This window comes from Crocodylus siamensis, chromosome 4 (genome assembly GCF_052110815.1).
Source record: "Crocodylus siamensis isolate JL-2025a chromosome 4, ASM5211081v1, whole genome shotgun sequence".
NCBI lineage: Eukaryota > Metazoa > Chordata > Crocodylia > Crocodylidae > Crocodylus > Crocodylus siamensis.
In genome coordinates this window covers 63,092,564-63,105,128 of record NC_143398.1, presented here as the reverse complement: position 1 = coordinate 63,105,128, position 12,565 = coordinate 63,092,564, and the positions used below count along the sequence as shown (strand labels likewise).

At 41.0% G+C, this 12,565-nt stretch overlaps 1 protein-coding gene across 1 annotated transcript in view; it reads right to left on the bottom strand.

Moving 5' to 3' along the window:
• Nucleotides 1-12,565, bottom strand: part of MON2 (MON2 regulator of endosome-to-Golgi trafficking) — an 83,507-nt gene that overhangs the window by 16,513 nt on the left and 54,429 nt on the right. Inside the window, exon 22 of the mRNA XM_090042426.1 lies at nucleotides 10,199-10,389. Within this exon, the coding sequence (XP_089898552.1) occupies nucleotides 10,199-10,389 (191 nt within the window). The remainder of the gene's footprint in view (nucleotides 1-10,198; nucleotides 10,390-12,565) is intronic.

Here is a 12,565-nt window from a genome sequence, read left to right as displayed (position 1 = left end):
CTAACTGAGAAATGAACTTCAAGAAGTTTTACGCTAAACAGATCCCAGCTTTAGCTTCCTGGTCCTCTGTTTTCTTGAACCAAGCATTTAGTTTTCTCATGAATTTCATTACTTGGCTATACTCCTTCTGTATTTAGTAAACCCCTGGATTGGCAGCTGTGGTTTATTAGAAGTTCATTTCTTAGTTAGAAATAAAAGGATGCAGGGATAAATCTGAGTTAAGGATAATGGGAAGGAGTCTAATTATATCAGTAAGTGCTGCCAATGGGAATGGATCAATTACTGGGTAGAAATTTTAGAGTTCTTGAAGTTCAGTGGACTGCAAATAATATGCAGACCTTCATATCAAGGTCACAAATTTGACCTACTACAGAGCAGCCAAAAATGCTGATCTTCTACAACTGGAACTGATTGGGTATCTTTGTTCACATCAAAGAGATGACAGCTATAGTTTGCTCTTAACACAAGCTTAAAATGGGATGAGTTAAAGGACATGAAAAATCAACCCACTTGACTTGTAATTTCTCAAAAGCATAGGAAATGAAAAGGGGTGGAATAATATAGAGAATTTATATTTTCTATAATATGCCAATATCTTTAGTAAAGATAGAGACACAGAATTACCATCATGGTGGAAGAAAATCTTGGAAACAGAAGAGAGAAGGTAATCTGTGTGTCATTTAAAAAATGCTTGAAGTAGTCAAAATGCCTAATTTTAAGTGGCATTCTTTTTCTGCTGCTTTTATCTACAACTAAATCGTTGTGGTTCTTCATTGTTATTTAGCATTGTATATTTCTTTGACAGTCTCATAAAAACCAGAAAAGGTAAAGCAACGCTAGATGAATAACTAAAAGGAAAAAGAAAAAATAAATATGCTTAACTGCATGTTTAAATGTAAGAGAAATGCACTTATTTCCAAAAATTAGTACTGTAACCTACTAAAAACAATACAAAATATTAAATACCCGCCACCCCAAACTTATGCACTGAATTGGTAAAATTCAGTACTGGGGGGTGGGGATGGAAAGCTAATACAGCTGTCATTTTTTGTTTAGCTCAAAAATATGAAGTTGAAAGCATCACCATGGGGGTTGAGAAAAATATTCATCCCCCTGGCATTTTAAAAAAGCCATTAAAAAAATTAAAAACCAACATAATTGTTTCTGGTAAATGTATTCAGGGAATTAACATACAATTTACGTAATATATTAAATATGTACCTACAAATTATGGAACAAACTGCAAGCAAAACAGGCAACATTCATTTGTACTGTCCAACACAACAGGAATGCAATTCTTCCCTGGCACGACTAATATAAATGAATAATAGAATCTTCACCATATACAGCTATGAACCACTTCAAGCAAAAAAGTAAAATAAAAAGCTTAAAATGGCAGCTATTATAAGATAGTTTCAGATAAACTACTTGCAACTTGCCCCCGTCAAAAGAATCACTGATTTTAAAAGGTAATTATATTTCCTCCGTTTTGCAAAATATACTGACATTTCTTCTTCAAACTTAGTGAGTTTTTAAAATCTCAAAGCAAAAAATCAATTTGTTTCATGACATAAATTAGATTCATAACTTTTTAAACTGCAAAATCTTCAGGAAAGATCATGTTTTTCAGCATGTATGGAACCTGAAACTGTCATCATAAACCTTCCATTGTTAGAGCTACTTTCTGGAATAAAAACAAAACAACAAAAAACCACGTTCAGTAAATTGCACAGCTGGGTTTATAACATACTTACATGTACTAGTACTACTGCTGTTGTTTTAAAACAGCCAAAACGTACCCACAGTATACCATACCAGTGAAGGGATGCGTTTAAGGAACAAAATATTAAGAATGACTAAATGGCAACCCATCAAGGTCAAACAAAGGACAAGGAAAGGTAAGGAAAAATCTTACTAGAAAGCTAGGAATTTTATTGCAAATTATTTAAAAAATCCTTTCAAATTCTACACATTCCATAAACTTTAATTCCCGATAAAAGTGCAGATTAAGTGCAATACATTCTGAACAAAGATGCACATTTTCTTATCTGAAGATAAACTGAGGACAAAAAAAATAAAAAAAATGAGAATAACTATTGCTGTTTGCCAGTGCTACAAATGACTTGCCTCTAAAAAAAAAAAAAATCTTGTATTCTAGGCGCTGGATGAATAACAGCATCAAACAGATCCCATACTAAACATTACAGATGTAAAACAACAACAATATAGCCTCTGATCTGCTGCTTTAACTTTCTAAAATACTCTCATTTAGCATGGCTGTTTCTAAAAGAGATGTGTGAAGATCAGACACCGAGTCTTGCAACACACATCAATCATTTACCAAATAGTGACATGATTTTCTATTACATTTAAGCATTTATGTTAAAAATGTATACCCTAAACTGCATATAATGTGCCCACTATATGCCCAACTGGTAATCAGGTAATTCCTATGCGAGGTAGATAGGCAGTTAATCCTGCTGGCTCAGAGGCCAGCAAGCTATGGACTATGGGATGAAAAGATTTTACCCAATCCACCAGTCGCATTTGGATATGCTGCATCCCTATGTTTGAAACATGCAGCACGGGAATGAGTAGGCGAGGCTTGCATTTTGGCAGCAGCCTCAAGAACAGCATGGAACCAATGCAGACATACCCAGAGTACCAAATGTAACCAACCAACCTTAATGAGGCGGCAACAACAACTGAAAGCGCACTATTCCTGCCATGTAACATGGCCCCATCTGCCAAATCACACTGGCATGGAGAGTCAAGCTAGCACACAGGATCGCTCCACAGTAAACCTAACATGCAAGGCTAGGTCAGCATGGATTGGCCTTGCACCACTCATCTGACCCACTGGGCTGGACAGGTTGAGCACCACTGATTTAGCTTCTAATGCTAGAAACATGAGCAGAAAAGAGAAAAGCCTAGAATGTAAAGAATAAAGCTGAGATACTGGACACTAACTTAATCAGGAAGCAGGGTAAATGACCAAGCATTTAGATAGATGTTACTTTTGTCATATTTTATCTACTGTTTTATCAGCTTGGATTTTTAGTCCCATTGAAGAGAGACCAATCCAAAAATGGCAGACCCACAAGAAAAAGTTGCTGTTTCAAAGAGCAACTTTTATCGTGGAAAACCTTCCTATGACAAATTTGATGTGAGCAGGTATTCTAGGCTATCAATATCCATATTTCCCCTTTTCCCTCCAACGAGGCTTGCTCTCCGATAGCTTGCCCTGCAGTGAGCTGACAAGGGTGCCCTCCCTCATCTCACTGATCTGCTGACTGGCAGGACCAGAGATCAAAGGGGTCCATCAAGGCAGCACAGCTGGAACTCCTCATAGGCCACAAGGAGCAACTGCACCTCCACAGCTTGGGCACTGTAAAAGGCACTGTTTTTGCTGCAGGACTTTAGAACCACTCCAGTTCCTGAAGGCAAAGATACTGATCTGAGCTGTCCCTTGCCCTACAGAAACCACAGGAAGAGCTCATGTTCCTGTAGGACTAGGGACAGGACAAGAGCTGCCCCCACCCCAAACAAGCCCCACCTGCTTGATGTGCAGCAAGGGGGTATGCACAGGGAACAGCAATGGACAGGGGTAGAAATTAGAAGGGGACACAGACAGAGTCCTAGTCCCAGGGCTGTAATCCCAGGGCATCTATGGGGAGTATGAGGGTGCACAGAACCTCTCCCCTTGCAGCTACCTCCATCTAATGCCCATGTGGCATCAGATGGATATGGCCTGTCTGCCATGGAGATTGGGGGGGGTGAGGAACAGCTACAAACTTTGTAGGATTAAAAACATGTCTGACTAAGCCCTATAGCTTTGCTGTCACTCTACAGGGGAAACAGAGCCAGTGTGCACCTCAGATGTTCAAAATTGTGCCAAGACTTATCTTTTCTAACTGCTGCAGGATGTCAAAAGCCAGTGTCATGACCTGCCAGTCAGCAGAAGGTTGGCAATACCCTCTTGGATTCCCAAAGGTATCTGCAGTCATGGCTCAAAAAGCCAAGTCAAAACTTGTTTCCAAAAATGCTGCTACTTAACTCTGATTGCATCAAATACATATCAGAATTTATGTCCTTGAAAATAACCTGTCAAATACCAGACATTTTGCTAACAGTCACCAAACTAGCTAGCTGGCTCAAAGATGAGAAAGTCCTAAGACAAATTCTCTCTAAAGAGCATCTTTGCACTTCATCCCCTGGAAGCCTCAATATTGACACATGTGTAGCCAATTACTGCAAACTCAACAGGCTATTTTTACAAAATATTTGTTTCAGATAAGTGTATTTACATATACATATATACACCCCTCCCCCTCATACATACATACACACGTGTATATATTTGTGTGTATATACATACACACACCCGTGTGTGTGTGTGTGTATATTATATTACACATTATATTATACGCACACACCCCTTTTCCTTTGTTGAAATATTTTCAAGGGAAATACAGCAAGTACACAAAACAACAGTCAAAAGATGAACTTTCTAAAATTAACAATTATTTTTAAAGACAACAAAAATGTAGCAAGTTGACTGTACTACAATTAGAATCTATAAATTCTGCAACAATTAAGTAATTCATTAACAATTAAGAGCATTCCAAAACAGAAAAGGAGTTAGATTTTCCAATCTGCAAATCTACTTTGAGTCTCCTCCTAGTTAATGGTACAAGTTAAACATGTTTCTTCAAAGCTCCATCTTGGTCCAGTGACAAGCTTGTGAGTACAGTTTTAGCAGAACAGTGAAACCATCCTTTACTGAATACAGCTATGTAGCTTAAGCTCCTCTATCTGGAGGAGCCTAAAAGGGGCTGACTGGTCAGGATCTTTTACTGGTGGTAACATACAGCATAAGCCAACTTGATGACAACGCTGAGGGCAACAAAAATGGTGAGGAAGCTTGGGGACATGTCTTCATAGATTTCATAGACATTAGGGCTGGAAGGGACCTCGAAAGATCATCAAGTCCAGCCCCCTGCCCAAAGGGCAGGAAGTCAGCTAGGGTCATAGGACCCCAGCAAGATAAGTATCCAATTTGCTCATGAAGGTGTTCAAAGTAGGTGCCTGAATCACCTTCGATGGCAGGCTATTCCAGAACTCGGGGGCTCAGACAGGAAAGAAATTCTTCCTTACGTCCAACCTGAAATGGACTTGCAGTAGTTTATAACCATTCAACCTCGTCATCCCTTGCGGCACTCTGGTGAATAAAGATTCCCCCAGATGCAACGGGAGAATGACATCCTGGGATTTGCTTAAGAAGCACCTATGGATGCAAGCCAGCATTTTGGTCACTTTACTAGCCACAGCATTGCACTGAAGGCTCATGTTCATCTTGTGGTCAATGATGACTTGAGGAAAGACTGGGGGAACTGGGTTTATTTAGTCTAGAGAAGAGGAGACTAGGAGGAGACTTAAATGGCAGTCTTCAACTACCTGAAGTGGGGTTAGAGAAAGAGGATGGAGCTAAGCCAGGGGTGGGCAAAATCTGGCCCACAAGGCCATTCTATCTGGACTTGCAAGGTCCCTAAAAATTTTAGAAAATTAATACTTATCTGTCTTTGGTTCCTGTAAAAAAATGACAGGAACCAGCGGCAGCAGGACCCAAGGGAAGCCCAGCAGGCTCCCGCAACAGCAGACTTCAAAGTATCTGCCTGAAAAAATTGTGCCTATAGGTAGTTTTCATTTTAGGTGTTATTTGTAAAGTTTTTTTTAAGTTAAAATATATCACTTCTTTCTATTTAGCTTTATTCATTTGCAAATAATCAATTAACCATTGTTTCTCTTTCTGAAAAGGCCCTTAGAAATAAAGAGCAGACACACAGTCATAAAGGAGACTAACTTCCCAGGGAAGTTAGTCACATTTTGAATGGTAGGGCCCCATTATTCATAGATGTGACCGTCACTGAACAAGTGAGGAGTGACAGTATTGTATACTTGCTTTAGGCAAGTAAAAAGGACATTACAGAAAACCTGATTATATAAATAACCTTGGATCTTATGAACATGAGCTGATTTAATCTAATTTAAATGGAAAGATAAACAAAAGGAAGTATGTAACAAAGTTTCTATTTCAGTTGGGCAAACTTCTGATAAACACAGGGAAGGAATTAGTCAACTGGACTGAAGAGAACTTGGAAAAGGCCTGAGAGTTTAAACTTTTTTAAGTCAAAGACACAATATCTATTGGAGAAGGAACAAATGGAAACAGAAATGTCTACATAAGGTTGAAGCAAAAAAATCAAAGAGCTGAACACATTCAAGCTTGGGAGGAAAAATATAAAAGAGCCTTATCATTTCCATCCCAAAATTCAGAGTGAATCAATGCATGAAATCACAGGTCTAATAGATTTTTGATAAACTTAAGTTGCATTTGTATCATGCAGCAAAAGTAGTACCTATATATTGGTATTTCACATAGGAAGAACTCAGTTACCTTGAGGAGTGGAGTGGAGTAACAGAAATTTAACAATATTCAATAGTACAAAAAACAAGGTTGGGCATTTAGGGATTAATAAGAATTTGAACTATCAAGTGGGAGATCAGCCGAGATGACTGAGGAGTAGAAGGACTTCATTACATTAGTCTATTACAGTATGACTGCCAATAATACAATGCAGTAAAAGGCAAGTGTAATTCTAGGATCCATCAGGCAAGTCTTTCAGCAGAGACAAGGAAGTATCAGTGCAACTGCAGAACACTGATGATATCTTTGCTCAAGAAGGATAAATACAAAATGGAACAGGTTAAGAGAAAAGGGCAGTTAGGACGGTCAGAGTAAAGAAGAGTATCACATTATGAAAGAAGACTAAAAAACTTAACATTTGTTTATCCAAAGAAAAACAAAAAGGTGAGAAAGGATACCACTGACATTATAAATACTTCAGAGGGTATTCCACAAAGGAGGAAAAAACCTACTTAAAGGACAATATTGACAAAAGATAAAATGTATAAACTGGCTATAAATATGTTGGCCTGTAAATAAAAAAGTTTGTATGCTTCAGAGCAGTAAAATTCTGGAACAGACTTTCAACCAGAGTTACAGGGCTGACAACCTAGCCAGTTTTAGCATGCAGGAAAATCAGTTTACAAATGGAACTGTTAATCACATCATAGCCTATTATAGCATGAACTAGACTATGATACAGGAATCCTTTCCAGTCATACATACCTATTGATCCTTTCAACTACTTCCTGTACTCCTTTTCCAGGCAGCAGGCTGGAAAAGCCCCACATGTGCTGCTGCTGCCCATGGCTTTACAGCGTGGCCTGTGGCTTTACAGGGCTGTGGCAAGGTTTGATGCTGCTGCCTGCAACCAGCCCTGGGCTCTGGGCAGCTGCGCACCAGCTCTTGCCCACTGCTGCTGCTGGCATGTGGCTGCCTAGGGGCTGCACCAGGGTCCACAGTCGGCTTGGGATGGGGAGGAACTGAGCCACAAGGGACCCAGTCCTTTTTGTAGCATCACAGCCCTGGCCCCTTCCCCACTGTCTGCCCCAAGGCACGCACCACCAGCACTGAGCTGGGCCAGAGCTCCATGGACCCCACTGCAGCTCCTTGCAGCCTCCCAGTCACTGCTGCAAGCAGCCCAGGCTCCATGACAGGGGCCTGCCCAGAGCCTGGGTCAGCTGTGGCAGACAGCTGGGAGGCTGCAAGCAGCTACACTGGGAGCCACAGAGCCTCTGCCCTGCTCTGTGCAAGAAGCGGGTGCATGGGCAACCTTGGGGCAGATGGCAAGGAAATGGCCAGAGCTGTACTACCCCAAGAAGGATCAGGCCCCTTGCTGTTCCCCTGCTGTACTAGGTTCCCCTCCCCACCTTGTTCCTCCCTCCCTCCTGCCTGCCTGCCCTGTTGCCTTCAGGGACAGCATGCCACTTCCCTTTCTCCACCTCACGCTAAATGATAAGCAATAAGGCATTACTGGTTAATTTATCAATATATGAACAGTTAAATATTTAACCACTCTCATTCCTACTTAAAACCTTGAGGCTTTTAAATAATGGAAAGAAGCTACATAATGATGGGAAAATGAAGATCTTGTAATCAATTTTATCTCAAATATTTATTTTAAAAAGGATATTTACAGTAGGCAAGAAAAAAAATGAGTGAAAAATCTACAGAGGATCACAAACATGTTTGTGAATTATGTCTTTCTCTTCTTTTAAACACTGAACATTCTTCCACGCACGGCAGGTCAATCATACTGAAGAAGCTACTGAGAACCAAATATATATCACTTGGAAGTAATACCGGAAGCAATAATCTTTGCCAAATGTCACGTTAGGATGGTATTTCCGTGTGATAACACTGGGCTCTCATTTCAATAAAGAAAAATATGGATTCACAGACATGTCCTAATCTTCCTTCTAATGAAAATAAGCAGTAAAAATCTAATCCATCAGCTAAAACAATTATTTGCCCAAGAGCCTGGTAGATTAAAGTGAATTATTTCGAGAGAATTTTCAACTGGAGAATGATCTCTCAGATTTATGAATGGGAGCTCCTAAACTGTGACTACAGCTAATCTAGGTCATAAAAGTACCTACAAAACTTGTTCTACTACTGTTCCTCTCTTTTGTAGATGTTTAATAATACTGTAATGTTTTGGGTTGGGGGGGGGTTGCTATCCCCTCAATGAAGTATTCCACATCAGTGCTGATGATCCTTCTATAACTGCACTGGAGTCTGTTTATTAAAAGGATCTTTTTGATAGGCTTACTAGAGACCAAAAGAAAAATGAATGTTAAGGTTGCATTCATCTGCTTTCCCTAGATCAGGGGTGGGCAAAAATGTGGCCTGGGGGCCGGATGCAGCCCGCCCAGGCCATTCTATCCAGCCTACGGGGCCCCTAAATATTAATTTTCTAATTTTTTTTTTTTTTATCTGCCCCTGGCTGCCTGTCATGTGGCCCTCGATGGCTTGCCAAAACTCAGTAAGTAGCCCTCCGCCCGAAGTAATTCCCATCCCTACCCTCGATACAAGTCCCACTAGAAATAAAAGTAGGAAATCCAAATGATAACATTATTTCAATGATTTTCTTGTTAAGAGTCAATGCAATGATCTTACTGTCAAACAAATTAAAATCTGTATGGATAGTTTAAGTGACCTCCCCCCCCAGTCTTTATAAACCTTTTTTAAAAAGTTTCAAATCCATCTTATATAACAGCTTCCAAGCAGACAACATACAAGCAGAGGTAGGAAGTTTAATGGCAGGACAATCATCTTGTGATCTATTAAGTGAAGTGCCCCCTACTAAGGTAGACATGTTCACTAAAAACCATGTGTATCAAAGAATTTGTCTGCCTCTCAGCATCCACTTGAAGCTATGCTTTTTTGAGCTCTCATGAGTGGTCAGCTTTTACAGAAAACAATTCTATTCTTTTTACCTATAATTTGGATACTGAAATTAGAAGTACCATGCTTGTTTTGAGTGATTATATCAGAAAGTATATTTATATATCATAACAAGATTCTTAACAACTTTCTAAATTAAATCGTTTCCACATATTTCCACTCATGCTGAGTGGAAAGCAAATACAAGTTTTATAATGGAATTCAGGAGAGTACATGCAGGTGAAAAAATGCTTAAATAAAGTAACCAAAATCACTGTTATAATGTACTTTCTTTTCTTTCTTAACAAGTTTGAGGACAATAATGGTTTTGTGAGAAGACTAAACTGAGGTCATGGAAAGAGCTTAACTAAATAAGTCACCGTAAGGTAAAGGAAAGTAGGAGTTCAGTGTGTTATCTGTTCCGTGGTAAATGCCAGGGTGTGTGCGCTTTACCTTTCAGCAGAGTAAACTTAACCTGTTCTGTCTTAGTCTTCAGTGGAAGAAGCGTACACTGATGTGGATTAGCTTTTGTTTATAACAAGGTAAGCATATGCATTAATGTCCTCACTTGCTTTCCAATTAACTTGTCTTTCAAATTCAGCTTAGCTATTGCTTGCTATTATGTCATTACCTGAACAAGGGATGTTGCTTACTTTTATTGGTTACACTCTTAAAAACAGTGAGGATACAAATTATTCCAAACACTTCCAACTATCAAAATCTCTGAAGATAACACTTTTTTCACTAGTTTTCTCATGCTGGATCTTCATACCTAACTATAGCAAAAAACAGCTTAGTTAGAAAAACATTACTACAGTTTAAAAAAACAAACAAACTTGTATTTACCTTTTGGTGAACAAAAAGTCTTCAAAAGTGTTAGCCAGTTCTGGCCACATACTGTCAAATTTTCCAGAAGATGCGTGCTGCCTTGCAACTGGTAGTCCAATAGAAAGAACTTTAAGAAGAGAAGATACTGCCAGCTTCCAAGTGCTTTCAGACGGACAGGAATACTTCAGACTTAGAGGTATCCTCAATGTCTGAGAAGAGAAAGTTCAACTAACTGTTATTCTTCCTTGAAGAAAACTAAGAGAGAGACAGATCTATGACAGCATATCTATACAATATCTCTACTGGACATTTTACACCGAAGATGGTAATACTTTTCTCCAGTTATTGCTGAGATTTCAGATGCTCTCTTTTTAATCTAATTACAATGATGAGTCATGGTATATAACCTGGTTAAAGTAAAGACCTGATTAACTGAATACATTGTTGAAAGTAAGAATCTATTCTAATTACATTGGAAAATTAACTGTTTATTTTTCTCCCTATATTACCATTAGGGCCCTGAGAAAAATCACAATTTCGTGGACACCATGAAATTAGACCCCACACTGCAATTTTTAAGCATTGTGAGCCTGTGCCAGAAAACAACACATGAAAGCACAGGTTTCCCTTTACAGACTGGCAGTGTTCCAGCCTACAATAGGAAACCTAGGCTTTCCCAGCATTCCAGCCTGCAAGCAGCTGCTGGAGGCATGGCCAGGATGCAGCCACATGAAGGTAAGTGTATGAGGCAGGGGAATGGACAGCGTGTGTGCCTGCCTGTCATAGGCAGAGGAAGGCCAGGACTAACAGGGCTTAGCCCCCCCAGAACTCTTCATGGAGGCCAGCAACAGCAGCAGCACCATGGCATCACCATCTCTCAGTGCCCAGTGGTGTGCAGCCGCTCCTCTGCTACCACTTACAGTTGCAGCGCATGCTGGCTCCACAACAGCCCTATGTGAGGGAGGGGCGGGGTCAGGTGGGGCTCAGCCACCCCCAAATAATATTTTCTCCCCACCCCTTGATGTATGCTGCACGTGTGCAGGTAAGAGTATCATTTTTCACAATATTCATGGAACCAATCAAGATCAATAGTTCCCCATGAATATTCCATGAAAATGATACTTTACTCGTGCATGCGTCACAAATTTTCTATAAGAAATCCACAATTCTCAGTGCCCTAATCATCATCTACTGGTCACCCCTAATCCTGACAAATGGGTTTCCACAACCTATACAGCTACATTGAGACAGTTCATCATCATGAGACGGAAGAATTTAAGGCCTTGTTACATCTTACACTAAGCCATTGTTTGGCCAAGTGCTAGCTTGGAATTTGGAGCAGTCGCATCTTAAGGCAAAAGATCCTTTTTGATAGTCTCTCACCTGCACAGCTATGACATGCCACTACAGGCCTGGTGAACCAGGACAGGCTTCTATCCCTGCTCTACGAGCAGGGATGAGAGAGATTGGGAAGTGGGGGGCCATGTAACTATCAGTGTCACTTGCTTCTCCCAAAGCCCAGCATGGACAGCATGCTGGTGGCTTGCTGCAACAAGGTAGCACCTTCCCATCCTCAGCCCCCTCCCACCACACCCTGCTGTGACTGGGGCTACTAAATGTTCCCACCAGCCACAGCATGGTACCTACTCTGCTGCCTGGCCCAGCAAGGCACTAATGACTCCTTTGCTGCCTGGCCCTGGAGCAATGCAACACACTGCCCCACTGGTTTCCTCCTGGCAATATCACTTACCCATCCCGAGCTGGATGTGGGCAGTATGCTAATGGCTCACCATGATAAAGCAGCACCTTCTCGTCCATTCCCTCTGCCACTGAGGCTGCTAAATGCTCCCGGCAGCCATGGCATGGTGCTGTGGGAGGAAACCAGTGGGGCAGTGTGGCACGATACTCCTAGGCTGGGCAGTGATGGAGTTGTCAGTGCTTTGCTGGGCCAGACAGCAGAACCAGTGCCAGAGCCCCCACCCATGCAGTACTTTTGTTTTCCTCTTGTTCTGGGCCATGCAGCAGCATCCTGGTGCACCAGCTATGATTTTCCATGCCTTACTGCGCTCCCTCCCCCAGTCACTTCCTGCCAGCCCCAACCTGCCTCAAGCAGTCACCATCTCCAGCTACACAGAAACACCATCTAGGGGAGGGACAACTGCATCCTGGGATACTGGAGGACTTCAACTCGAGTGGCACAGCCATCCAGAGTGGCAACACCTTAATGGAACAGGAGCATATTTATGTGGAACAGAGTTTATCTTGTCCTGGAGCGGCATAACTGAGCTACATAATGAGTGCTTTAAGCCACTTACAGGTGTTACTGTCTGGAGTGGCTGCAGGATAAGAGCTCCAGGAGCTGCCTAAAATTACCATTTAATAAAC